At 39.0% G+C, this 13,977-nt stretch overlaps 1 protein-coding gene across 3 annotated transcripts in view; it reads right to left on the minus strand.

The window, feature by feature from the left end:
- COL4A2 (collagen type IV alpha 2 chain) overlaps window positions 1-13,977 on the minus strand; it is a 145,771-nt gene that overhangs the window by 45,277 nt on the left and 86,517 nt on the right. For all 3 annotated transcript variants that reach the window (XM_017817326.1, XM_017817329.1, XM_017817327.1), the window contains 8 exons: window positions 7,822-7,956; window positions 7,695-7,739; window positions 5,474-5,590; window positions 4,685-4,756; window positions 3,112-3,147; window positions 2,957-3,019; window positions 898-933; window positions 226-267 (listed from right to left, as the gene is read on the minus strand). In XM_017817326.1, coding sequence (XP_017672815.1) covers window positions 226-267; window positions 898-933; window positions 2,957-3,019; window positions 3,112-3,147; window positions 4,685-4,756; window positions 5,474-5,590; window positions 7,695-7,739; window positions 7,822-7,956 — 546 coding nt within the window. The remainder of the gene's footprint in view (window positions 1-225; window positions 268-897; window positions 934-2,956; window positions 3,020-3,111; window positions 3,148-4,684; window positions 4,757-5,473; window positions 5,591-7,694; window positions 7,740-7,821; window positions 7,957-13,977) is intronic.

Consider the following 13,977-nt stretch of genomic DNA (forward strand, 5'->3'; position numbering starts at 1 on the left):
GTAAATGACAGCACAGATAGATCTAGACATACAGAAGTTGATTCAGCTATGACATTCCTTATGGATAATTACTATCAAAGCTATAAATACTATCAAAGCTATACTTTGTTTTTTCTCTTATAATTACATAATGCAATTGCAAATCTAAAATAGGTTCCTTTATAAATAGCAGGTAACATCAACCTGTCCTTTAGTAGAGATATTAATTCATTAGTTTTCCTTTACCTGTTCACCTTTTTCTCCATAGAAGCCAAGGCCCCTGTTACCCTGCAAAAACAACAGGTCAAAATTTAACAACTGTACAACTCAGTTTTGGAACCTAAAATTCAAATTTAAAGACCTTTTCAGGCTTACAAGTCTGTAGGACACCACTGAAGAATCGCAATCAAATAATCGTCTAGGTTTACCTCAAAATATTTTTATAGATTTAGAAGTATTTTTATAGACCTAAACTTTCAGAAAGATAACTCTTCCTACAACAGACTTTGAGTCACCTATGGAGCAACATTGTAAAAAGTTCAAGCATTTCTTTTGCAAGATTTTTAATAGCACTGAATGCTAAATAAAAAAAACTAAGTGGACTGGAACATGAACTCCAGTATTTTTTCCACAGAGATATAATTGAATATTGTAAAGACTGCAAGGATTCTCTGTTCATGGGAAGCTACTGTGACTACAGTAGCAAATTAAATCTGGCTCTAGAACCGGTTTAATCTTTTCAGGGTAGGCGATCCCAGCGTAAGATTAACTTTTCATGGTATGCAGACAAAACAGAAGGTCTTGTGCTACACAGTCTTTGGTGCAGCCTGTGGTTCTTTATTTTACCGCCTTCAAGTGGGTCTTGGATAATCTCAGCAACACAAAATCAACATTAACTACTTTGACAGAAAGACTTACTTGTGGACCTGGTGGTCCTGGGGGCCCTGGTCGTCCCTGGGGAAACACAATAGGGGAGAGCAAGTTACTTGTTGCTTTTTAATCAATGCCTGCAGGAGGTTAGTTATTTTCTGCCTGAAACATAAGTACATATTTAGTAGGCAGTGTATTCCTCGGCATTCCATGTGTTATCCTCACTATATTAGTTGTAGTTACTGTTCTGAAAAATACCCTCCTAGGTCACTGTAATCTTTCTGAACAGAATAACATTTCACCAGCTTAGACCTAACGAAAACCTGGTTTTATATCAAGTAGTAAGAACTTATGTTTTTGGATGCTGACTTAGTAACATTTTAAGGTCAGTAAAGTTAAGCACATCTTTAAGTGCTTCACCAGACCGGTGTCTTGGTATGGCATCAATCTGTAAAGGGGGTTGAACTACCATATGCATCCCAGATTACTTATTTGGGATTGTACAGAATGAAATCAAAGGAAGATGGTGGAAACTAAACTGAAACAGGAAATAAATCTGCTAGAGGCTTACAAGCAGTTGGAAAGCCGTTAATTGGAGAGACTTGCCTTGCTTTGGTCAGCTATGTTAGTTAACAGGCTCCAAAAGGCTCTACACATTAAAAACTCTGTCAAGAGTAGGAAAGGTGGGGTGAATAAGAACCATGAGCTGTTCAGAGAAGATGGTGAACAAATGACAGAGAGAAGGTTGCAGATGGAATTATCCATCTACTGAGCCCTGAAGGGGGTTGTTAACTGCATTATGCAAAATCAAGCCCAACCTGCAAGGAAAAAATAGTTACATTCAGGTGAGACCTGAATTTGTTAGGCATCTCTGCCTTGCTATGTACCTTTGTGTGCACGAACACCAGACTTGTTTTGAAAAGAACTGCTTTTGAATCAGTTTTGGTTAGTCAAGTAGTTTGTGAGCCATTGCCTAACCTACTGGGCAGATAAACTGCACAGGGTATCGCTCTGCCTGGAGAGCTTGCAGAGACCTGGGGGAGCCAAACCTGCCTTTGTGCAGTACCCAGGACATAGAGATGAGGAATGATGCAAACTCAGACCTCTCAAATGCTCCCAGGCCACTTTCACAAGGAGGGTCACAGCTTTAGAGGCAGCAAATATAGCTGGATGTGTTTTATTCAAAAGAGATGTTGCCAATATGGTAACCAGACGGATGTAGTCATGGGGCTCAGAAAATATATGGTTCATAGAACTCCTAAGATCCAAGAAAGAGCACTGGAAATGTAAGTCATTGCAGGATGAGCTCCTGTGTGAAGCTCATGAACTTTGTGGGTTTGCTCTAAAGGAAGAATGAATAAAGGACTGAAGAGATTTCCCATCAGGAGGAGCAGAGGAGAAAGGCAAGTTGCAGTTTACTCCAGGTGATAAAACAAGCTACTTCGGGAAAGTAACTTTGGAAAGGCTTATCACGCTGTTGATTTAGTCCTAAATGTTTTTTTTTTTTGAGGGGGATGTCCCTGAAAACAGCTATGGAGGCTGTGTGTAATAAGACCTGAATTAATTTTTCCTCTCTAAAATCAGTGGTATAAAGCAGGTCCAAAGTTTTTATCTAAAGTGAATTTTGACAAAAGAAATGCTATAATGTTGTCTTACAGGAAAATAAAAGAAGCTTCAAGAAAATGAAATATATTGAATTTGAACATCTGTTTCTCACCCATAAAACTATTAACCAGGGAAATAAGAAATGTAGAAAATGATATCTGAAGAGAACACAGTCTTCCCAAAGAACTATTTTCCAAAATCAACTAAATGTTGATTTTGGAAAAAAATATTACTGAAAAATATTTTAAAAATAAAATAGCATTCTAAATACTATTCAATGTCTTCTGGAAAGTGTAGAGAGCTAATATACATCTCCTTTATGAGCAGAAAAGATAACATATCCAAGTTCTGATATTTTTGATAACTCAGTGTAGGGAGGTGTGGACTGGGCAGCATTAAACAATCTTTACAAATAGTGGTCTTCCAAGGAGGTTAAAGAAATACAATGTCAATCAAAAGTCTTTGACAACACAGGCAAAAGGAACTATACATCTTTACTTACTGGTCTTCCTCGCTCTCCTCTTGGACCAACAGGTCCTTGAATACCCAGAGTACCTGGAGGTCCCTTTAAATAAAAAAAACACCAACCATCAACTAATTTTGTTCTGATATCAGTTACTGTTGACACTTTATCACATTCACTGTAACACTACTTACTGGAAAACCATTGAACCCTGGATCCCCAGGATCCCCCTAGAAAAAAACAAAAAACAACAAAGAAGTAAGAAATACAATAAATACTATATAAAAAACTGAATAGAATCCTTTTCTCACTCATTAATTTTTTTCTCACTGAAAACACTAATTATAGCATACAATGCTACACAAACCCTTACATACTGACGTATTCCATACAGATGTTGAGATAACTGAATGTGGACCACACAGATTTTGTACTTTCTAGACATAGTGTAGTTGCATGCAATACAGTAGGAGGGTACAAAGTTGGCTGGTAAAGTTAGGGATCCAAACTACAAGGCTGAAATATACAACAGACCACACTGAAATCCGCCTTGAGAAATCCTATCTAACCAGTGGCTTAATTAGGGCCATAACCTTAACTGAAATGTACAAGCTCATTTTTCATGAGTTGCATGGGAATTACTGAATCATTTTTATTCTCTTCTGAGTCACTAAAAGCATTTAGAACATACTGTTTTCAGTGACCACATATTTTAACTGCAGAACATGCTGAAATGTTTTTGGAAACCGGATCCAAAAATGTTCTAGCGCAAAGACCTTCCAACACCCATAAATAATGTGGTATTCAGTCTAAACACCTTCAATCATTTTGAGTAGCATCCTAACTATCTAGTTAATTTGAGTTTAGTTAACAGAATAATTTGTGGAACCAAGTACTTTCTGAAATGAACACAGGTGCCAGTATACATCCTTGGCCCCAACATACTTGAGCATTTCTTAAACATTACTTAATCATTCCTTAATCTTTGCTATTTACTAACAAGTGCAAATTTGAAGAGTTTCTAAAAGGAAAAGCAGGTTCCATTAAAATACAGCCAACTTACAAATATGTCAACAGAAAACCCTACTTTGGCACTCACTGCTGGCACAAAATACACATAAACTATGTCAGCAGATCACTTCTGTGCTGACTACAGCTCAGATGTAGCTTTTAAATAGGTTTCAATTTATACTCTATCAGCATATATAATCCCTCATCTCTTTCTGATACCTTCAAATTATACAAGACTTTATATATGAGAAAAAGCTACAAGTGATTACAAAACAAGTTTTAAGGATTAGACACAATAAAAGCATCCATAGGAATACTTGGGGTTTCCTACATAACTAAATAAAACATTGAAGCATATTTTACCCTAAGTCACTCCAACTTCTGCATGAAAATTTTTCAGAAAGGATGTTAATCATCCAGTGGACAAAACTATGGCAAAGGAAAGATTTTGCCATGCATTATACAAGATAGTCATTGAATAAAGAGGGTAATACTTGAACTACATCATCTATAGTGCCCTTGAAATCCAATTCTGGGCTGGAATTCCTTGCAAATAACTGACTGGAGATTTTTTCCCCTTGGATATCAGATAGACTGCTGCAACCAGAGAAAGCAGAAGCTGCCTTCCAAAACCTGCACAGAATCAAACGGGGCCTCTTGGGATGTGCCCATCAGAGTATAAGAAAAATTCACTCTCCATCAGCTGCTTGAAAAACTGCACTGAGCGCGAGTAACTCACAGGAGTTACAGACATACCCTGTGTCGGCTTATGATCTCTGGTGCTATTATATACGGCTCCCCCTTCTGGCCCTTTGGCCCTTGGACTCCCTGGAGGTAACCAAAAGAAAACAAAATGTAAGCTTTCATATCATATATGTTAACACATAAACAGCTAAGAGTAATGAAAAATATTTGCTGGCGTTTTTGTAAGTATACATAAACATATAACTGTTTAAAGGCAGAGACTATGCCTAGCTTTTGAAATTTATGGTTTAGAAAAGAAATGCAAAGCCTCATAGTACATAAAAGAATTTCTGATTTTGTGGGAGGAACACCCCATTACCTGGGAGTGCTATTATAGGGTAGCACCTCCTTAGCTAGAGCTGAGGCTGCGGCTTCTCAGGGCTGACACCTGCCCTGGTAAACGCAGAAGCCCCACTGCTCACCTCAGCATGATCCTATGTATATCACCATGGAAAGTCAATACCCTCGCCATGGGACCGGAAGAAAAGGTTACTTTTATCAAGAATTGTGAGTTCAATATTATTTTATTGCTGTTGATTAAAGCTGTACAAGCTTTCCTAAAGTAATCTTTCTTCAAGACCTGTGTGACAGGTATAGCTTTGAGCAGACCTTCTGGCCCTGACTGCAATTTAATGACTAAGCACAGTGCATTGTGTCCATGGTAAGTCAGCACTAATGCTTTGCTGGGTCAAAAGGGAGCTTCATTAAGAGATGTCCCATTTGCTTCCAACAAATGTGTGAATGAAACTCGCTTCAGCAATGTTCTTGGCTTCAGGTACTCACTTACTGACAGCTACTTACAATGGTACCAGGGAAACCAGAGTGTCCGGGAGTTCCCGAGTCACCAGGGTCACCTGCTGTCCCATTACAGCCATCATGACCTGGTTTCCCCCTTGGTCCTGGCTGCCCTGGATGACCCTGTTGAGGGAAAAAAAAAAGTGTTTATCTATCCATCTGTTTCTAGTTTTCCTTTTCCTGTAGTCACACAGTATTTAGACATTCTCACATTAAGCCCAAGGCTTGGATCCATGGGAAACTAGGATTTTCAAAGACAGAAACAGACAGTGCCTTTTTTTAATATAGCTGCAGCTTGAACCAGATGCCCCAGACAGCATGAAAAAATGAGTAGTGAAGGACCTTTCAGAGAGGGTAAGAAAGCTATGCTCAATGCAGGCTCTGTTAAGCAGAGAACTAAGCCAGATGAGGCTGCTGCACAGGGAGCCACCAAAAACTGGGATTGTTAAGCATTTCAGTGCTTCACACTGGAAGAGTGGGAAGAAAGGTTCCTCACTGACTTCGAACAGCTTCCAAGCCAGAAAAAAAGTCAGAGTTGCTGTTGGAGGTAGTTTGAGTGTCATGATGAGGCTGTGAGTATGGAAGCAAACAGCAGGGCTCAAAGGTAGGGAGCCAGAGGCACTGCAGAACTGCTTCTGAAAAGTTATTGGTGTTTCAAACTGTATTTCCACTGCTGTACCTACATTTGCCTTAATTGCTGTTGTTTCCGATTTGCACTGAGGCCAATGAGAAGCAAATTTTCCCTTGAACAGCCTTCTTCCAGGGGGCTCAGCCAGAAAAACCAGAAACTAAAATAAAATATTTCTCCCTTCTCCTTTATCTATAGCAAGAGTTTTCTCTTTGATCTGCTCCGTTGTTTGGAAAAAACCCCAGAAATCTGTCTGTGTCTTCACCTTGCTCCATCATGTTGCTCCTAACCCCAGAAGAGATTCTGCCTTGCCACCATTTTTTCTAGGCCCCCAGCCTCACATCCTAGCACTGTGCCATTAGAGTTGGTTCATGTGCCTATCCACCTGCCTTCCCATGGTCAGTGTTAAGTCTTGGCCTGAGAAAACTGGTTGGAGAATGTAAGGGAGTGAGAAGGGCAAGGGAGCTTGAGGAGGGGACACAATGAAAATGCAGGTTCAAGTACTGTCCGAAGATATTTATCCCTTACAGTGCAATGTGCATAAGTCAGGAAGACAGGGCTGAAAAAGAAAACTTACTCAGGTGAGAAAATCAGTCCAGCTATAGCAACATGGGGCTTTATGGGGGAGTGATTTACTCTCCACAGGATGTTACAGTGCTTAGAAAAAACTCAGCAAGACGCAGTGAGATGAACAAGACCCTTGGCTCAGAAGTATTAAAATAAATGGGAAAGATGGTTCTTCTTCTTTTCCTTTAAGAGCGAGAAAGAGGAAGATGAGGAAGATTGTCAAAGAGAAATCCCTGAAACTTGATAGGGAGCTCTTCTGGAAACAAAAAAGGGTGAAAGCAGAATGGATGTGGATGCGTGGGCTGCAAAGCGGGGCCCTGGTGTCAGGGAGCACTATAAAGGAAACCCAAGCCTGGGAACTCTGTCCAGGGATTCCAGTGACTCAGATTTCTTTGTTATTTTATGACACAAGATGTAAAGAAGTGTAAGCTGGGAAAATACTGTGCTATGAACTTTACCCGGTTTTCCTCTTTGAGTGTTTCAGTTTCATGGACCTGGTCAATTTGTTCAAAGTTTGACACTGTTTAGGGCTCAGTAAGTTTTTTAAGACTAGTCATTTAAGCTATAGAGCAAATTAACAATGGTTAGTATTCTTAAAATCATTGGTGTTTCTACATGCTTTGCAAATCTGAAATAATTAAGGAATGACCCACTCGTGTCCTTTATTCACAAGCTTAAAAGATGTGAAGTATTTATGTCACAGGTCTTTTCTACAAAAGAACATACTTAGCTGGGTAACCTCCAGAGGCACAGGAAATTTCTGTACTTTCTTGTCCCTTTTACAAGGGGATTTCTCTATAGGACAAAGCAAATAGACCTTTAATTTTCTGAGGGAATGAGAGGAAGCACAGATTATACTCTCTTGTATATTCGCGGTTCTACTCACTTCAGTAAATGCCCTTAACTGAAAAGTGTGTACATGGCTGATGTAGAATTTAACCCAGACATTTTAATTAAAGTACAAAGGCTTTAAGCTAGCCTGCAATATTTGCAGTTGGTGATTCCCTAAAGATGAAGTAACCTGCTACTTACAGGAATGCCATCTGCCCCGGGGAATCCAGTGACTCCTCTTTGTCCCTGGAGTGAAAAAGCACAATTAAAATGAAGTTCTGCCCAGTGTTTTGCTTATTAGCTAAAATATTTGATGTTCAAAAGTTACCGCTTCTCCTTTGGGTCCAGTTATTCCTGGATATCCTCTTTCACCTTTGTGACCTTTGGGACCTTGCACTCCGGGGATCCCCATCAATCCTGGTGGTCCAGTGAACCCCTGTGATCCAAGGAGTCCTGGCTGGCCCTGATAAAAATAATAACACAGCATTTATATAGGAACAGTTGTGATGCATGAAGCTGGATTAGTTATCACTGGTACAATGGAGTCAATCCCTCAAAGAGAAAATAAACACAAAATCTCTTTCCATTCCAGTAGGCTGGGCTCTTTGATGAATGTTATCTGGAAACACAGCATAGAGAAACTCCAGCAGCAGTGACCACATTGTGATGTGGTCACAAAACTGACATATGGATATTAACACTCAAATCAACATTCACTACTTGAATATTCATAGCTATTCCCCAAAAATATAACCAATTTCACTCCGACCAAGTAAAATATGCTTAACTGTGAAATCTGCTTAGTGGCCGCATTTATTATGTGGAGTCTGATACTTAAAGGCAGGAATTTCTGCCTCTTTAGGGATGATATTTCTATTCAGCAGTGGAGCCTGAAAATGATGAGACATGCACGTATTCACACAGGTTGAGGAGTTGCACACAGGGCTCCCTTGTCATTTCCCCTTCCAGTGCTGGTTCTGCTCTTCAGGCTACTTCAAACATAGTTTAAAAATAATCCCTGTTGACTGCAGGCATCACAAGGCTCAAAAGGGGTAAAACAATTTTGAAATGACACAACAGTAGTTTAAGTAACAGGTTGTGGCAGTATGTCTGAGATCTGTGAACTGAAGTATTTGAATGTCATTCCAGACGTAGGATTACTGAAGGCACATATGTTTTGCCTGCTCTGCACTACTCAGTGCACTAATGACATTAATAGTAAATTGTCAAAATCTTTTCTGGAGAAATATGCTTTAAATAGGGCAAAGCACAATTTACCAAGACATTCAAATTAAGTCAAATCTAATGAAAGTTTTTTTAAAATGCAATTAGATTTTTTTTCATAGAGCAGCTGCAACAGCATCAGTATCTCACAAAGGAAGAATTACAGCAAAACATGAATGAACACATTGTATTTATAAAAATGAGCTGAAAAAAAAATAATACCTTGTTTTAGTATAAAATTTTACAGTCTTTTTTAACAGCAGCCTTGTCCATGCTTGCAAAGAAAGAGCTAGAAGATGAATGCAGTCCCTGTCCAAGAAGGTTAAGAGTTCAACTTCATTTAATTTCATTGAGATGGGGAGAGAGGTGTGGAGACTTGAAGAAATGGACCTGAAGATATCCTAATTTCCTTGTATTAGGAAGTTGTAGCAAAGATACTGACCAATGTCTTACTGATATTAGGAAAAAATTATTTTATTTTCATAATGAAGGATAGGCCCATTTGTGATACACTTTCAAAACTTCATAGTCAATAATTATCCATAATTAACATTTATCTATGCTACAGCTGTCTTCATTCCACATACCGTAAACTAAACACTACGACTGAAACAAAACTTTTGTGTAGTTTTAAAAACAAATTTTCCACACTGCTTTCATAGAAAATTAACACAGCACTTAGAGTAAAATTTTATATTCTAAATCTTATTATATGATATCAGATAAGCCCATATTGAGAAGATGAAAAAACAGCCAAACAAAATACAGAACTCAGTGCAAGTTTTTTCCTTGGAAGAAGACTAGGAATGCGCCAGTAGGAAGGCTGAATTACGTGGAGTTCCTTGGGACAAGACACCAGGACAGATCTTGTACAGTATGGGTCTTTTGCTATACTGTTATAATTAATTTGACAAGATTGATGGTTTAGAAGCATTGCCAAAGGACACCATAAATTTAAGTGTTTGAGCTGTCAGTGTGAAAGAGAATTCCCTCTGCTTACAACCAAGCCCAGCTTTATACAGCATCCCTACTTCTAAACCAAGCCTGCTCATGTGGATTATTAGGTGCTGGGAGGCCCATGTGTTTTCAGGTTAATAAACTGAGAAGGAACAAAGATTATATGAATACATCTAAAACATAATATAACTCGTGTTGGCAGGAGGCATATGCATCTGAACAAGTAGCTGCTCATTTCCTTATGCCAGCCACAGCCAGCTATTACAGATGCATCTATCTCCACAGCAGCAGTTTTCAGTTTTTTTTAAAAAACCAGTGAATCTCTAGAAGTCATTCTATGGAGGTGCAGATCCTTGTCTAAAGAGATTCATAGCAGACATATTTTCTGAGTTGCCTGACCCATAAGTAAAAATGCTGATTAGAAGCACTAGAATAATGAATTAAATCTTAACCAGTATTTATCAGTGTGAGTTCCAAGATTGGCAAAAAGAATTTCTTTCTGATGTCACATTTTCTCAACTTTTCTTACCTACTGTGGCTCAAAATTGAAGTACATAGGAAGAGCATATAAAGAATATATTAGGAGAATACATATGATCATACCCTATAAAACTGCCTTTTAAGGAAAATAATAGAAATTTCATTATTTAAAGAAATGGAGTCTGTGTTCTTTATTGTTTTTTGGGTATTTTTGTAGAGCAGTATCAATTCTTATGCAAATACAAATATAAAATATTCCCATTTTACTATAAAACCTTAAAACGTCATTAAATGCTTAAGGTAGTTTGTTCTTCTTCATACACCTGAATCTAGAAAGGAATCTTTAAAAAGGTTAAAAAAGGATAGAAACATATCTCATACATATGTAAAGAACACAGACAAATGATTCAAAGCCAGTTATACAGATTTGAGTTGTTTGCAGTTGCATATTAATTTTGAGAGGTTCTGAAAACAAATGTTTCAGTTGCTTCTGCAAAGCAAGGAATACATGGATTCTGTACACTGGAAATGCCACTTCATTTTTGGAGTACATGAAAGACAAAAGAAATCAAATAAATTCCAAAAACCACTCACACAAACCATCTCTTTAGTACCCATCTACACCTCTTTTGTGGGCAGTTGTCTGGAGGCAGAAGGTATGTAAAACTTCTCGCTGCAATTTCTGATAAAATTCTGGTTATGTTGAGAATTGTCAAATCCGTGCCTGGCTTTCTGCAGGGAACATGCAGAGCTGTACACTTCAACAATGATAAACAAATGGGACATGGTTACCACTCTCACTCCTGCACCAGATACCACTCTCCCACTTCCAGTCCCACTTTCCTATCTGGTGTGGAGGAAAAAGTAAACAAGGAATGGAAATCAAGGAAGAGGGCTGGGCACCAGTGCCCTTCCCCATGTTTTCCTGGTAATTATCTGATTATTTGTTTGTTCAGGAATAGGGGCTATTTAATATTATTTGCAATAAAGACAAGCAAATTGATCCTTATGGGACAGTTTAGCATGAGTCAGAGTCAGAGTCAGAGCCGGGGAAGTACTTAATATCATGACAATGTTTGTGTAATTCTTCAGACAATTAGTACCTTGGCTTGTTAACTGAATTAACTTTGTTAACCTTCGTTAACTCAGACTTGTCAGCTTTTACTCTGCTTTCATGTTAGATCTATTGTTGAACAAGTATGTCCCCTTTTCATTACCAAGTGACCTAAGAACATTCTCTCTTTGGCAAAGGTCACTGAGGAGATTTAAGCAAAGACAGTCAATTTGAAAGGTTCAGTCAAATAAAGCATGATTCAATTATTAGAGTCCTGAATACCCCTGTGTGAGACATGCCACACGTGGTACTGCTCTGCCTGTGCTCCTGGAGGATCAGAAATCCTAGAAAATTCTCCAAAGCTGTGAAATTGTTCCTGGTTTAGATTTTCAGGTAAAAAAAAAGTCCCCAAAAGGGGCAATCTTAGGGAAACATGCTATCCCTGTCATATTTTAGACAACTCATAAAGTACTTCCTCTACTGCTCCCTTTCCTTAAATGATAAAACATTGCAGGAATGTGCTCTGGCCGGTAGTGCTCTCCAGCAGAAGGCCTCCCATTTTGCTGGGGTGAACTGGACCTCTTCCTGAATGCAGAGCACAGCACGATTACCCCATGTCATCCACCACTGGATTTACAGACCAGCGTTAAGAGGCTCACTGAAGTGTGTGTGGAATGCTATGGCCAGCACCTCCAAGGGAGTGCACAAAAAGAAAAGGAAAAAGTGGGCGGATGGAATATCTTGAAGACAACGAAGAAGTTTTTTCTTTGTTCTTACACAAAACTTCTGTAACTGTTTAGTTTAATTACAAAGCTTCCAATGTCAGGACACGCAATGTCAGTCCCTGCTTTGCTCTTCCTGCAACTTCAGCTGACTGGAAGAGGTTTCGCACAACTCATGTGGCCAGCCCAGCCATTTTGTATAAGTTATTTGCAGAGAGGAGCAAAGGTCAGAAATTAGGAAGCCTGCAGGAAATCTTCCCAGAAAATATTTGCCATGCTATATATACACTATTGATTCTCCAGTGATGCACATGGAAGAATACGCTGTTGGGGTTGTGACTGAATTCAATAAATATACTTTGCAATTAAGTACCAGTGGACTTAAGATCTCGATCAGACTTTTAAATTTGTACTGAATGTTCATGTTTTGCAGCTTGAACTTTAATTTCCAGTTCTTTTGTGACCAGCCTGATGAAAGATGTCATATTGCAATACTATCTTCCTTCTAATTTACTACTAAATTTACAGTGTAGAAACAAAACTGGCAGAGGAAGGTGTGCTAATTTGGAGAGTGACCAAATGTTTGATGTGCTATACAAATAAAGACACAATAAATGACAGTATCTGCTCCAAAGGTTTTAAAACACAGGAACATCATCATGAGTTGCTGAGAAATCCATCTACCAGGATGAAGATACAAAGACAGGAGAAAACTGTTTATTTGCAATAAAGAGGGGACAGAACCAGAATTTCTAGAGAATTTCACATTGAGCCCATTTCTCCACATTTCATTACAGATTTCCGTTTTGCAACCGTTTCTGGTATATGGAATGTGATGATTCAGTATTACCCACATGGAAATGATCCTTGTAGGCCATTATTTATTTAACAGTGGACAAGAAGAAAGGAGATTGATTCCCTGACATTTTAAAAGGTCATTGTTGAAAGGACAAGTTCATTTCCTGTGGGAAGGGTGATCTGACCATGACAGACAAGCTGGAGGTGGGACTTTTTGTAAGAGCATGCAGTGTGTAACAGTCTGTAAGAACAGATGGGGAAAGGATGTGACAGCAAGGACCCCGATGCACTCCTACGCAGCAAGATCAGCAAGCACAACAGAAAGCAACCCCCCAGGGAATAAAATAATTTATAAGGAAAATGAGCAGCTTCTCAGCTGATTGAAAGTGCTAACGCAGGCACACAAGAAAGACACAGAGAAGTTTTTAAATGTAATGCTGGCAAAATGTGGAGAATGGGGTGTAAATGTAGGGAATGTATGATTCTCTGAGGCAGTTTCCACGGAGGAAGGCATACTAAAGTGATCATTGAGCTCAAATAAAAACTGTAGGATCCTAGTGCTCCCACCCCCCCCAAAAATGTAAACTACAAGGAACAACGTCAAGAACCGCCCTGTGGCACACTGAGTCAGACTGGGATGGACATACCACCTGGCATTTCTTCTGGAGCATAAACCCAGGAGTTTATGGATTAAACATATTAGAGGACAATATGTAAGGGAAGGATTTGGGGTTCAGTTAAGAGGTTGCACCACTTTGGGCTGAGAGGCAGAGAAAGCCAGACCACACGAAGCACCCTGCTGCTGTGGCTCAACTAGTTTGACTCAGAAGCTAGTTCTGCCAGCACCAGGCTGCCCAGTATGGACAGATCTCCAGAGAGCTTCAGAAACTGATGAGTACAACATCTACCATAATGCAGGAGACACTGGAACATTTTTACACCATACATCATTATGTTGTACATTGATGATATAGTTTGAATGGTTCCATCTACCTCAGCAACTCAAAAATGAGTTCTGTTTCAGCAAGACTTAAAACACTTTTGCAATTCCACCTAGGAAGAGTGAATCAAAACAAGCCATGGAATAGTAGGAAAAACAAACACATACGGCAAAACACAGCTCATGCTAGCCTCTGGAGAGAAAGATTAGCTGGGAGAAAAAATCCACAAGTTTTTGCAAGCTTTATTGTTAAACATTTGTAGCACGTTACTTTATTCCCATGTCTTCAGAACTATACTAATGACTATT

This window comes from Lepidothrix coronata, unplaced genomic scaffold (assembly GCF_001604755.1).
Source record: "Lepidothrix coronata isolate B3197 unplaced genomic scaffold, Lepidothrix_coronata-1.0 Scaffold60, whole genome shotgun sequence".
Taxonomy (NCBI): Eukaryota; Metazoa; Chordata; class Aves; order Passeriformes; family Pipridae; genus Lepidothrix; species Lepidothrix coronata.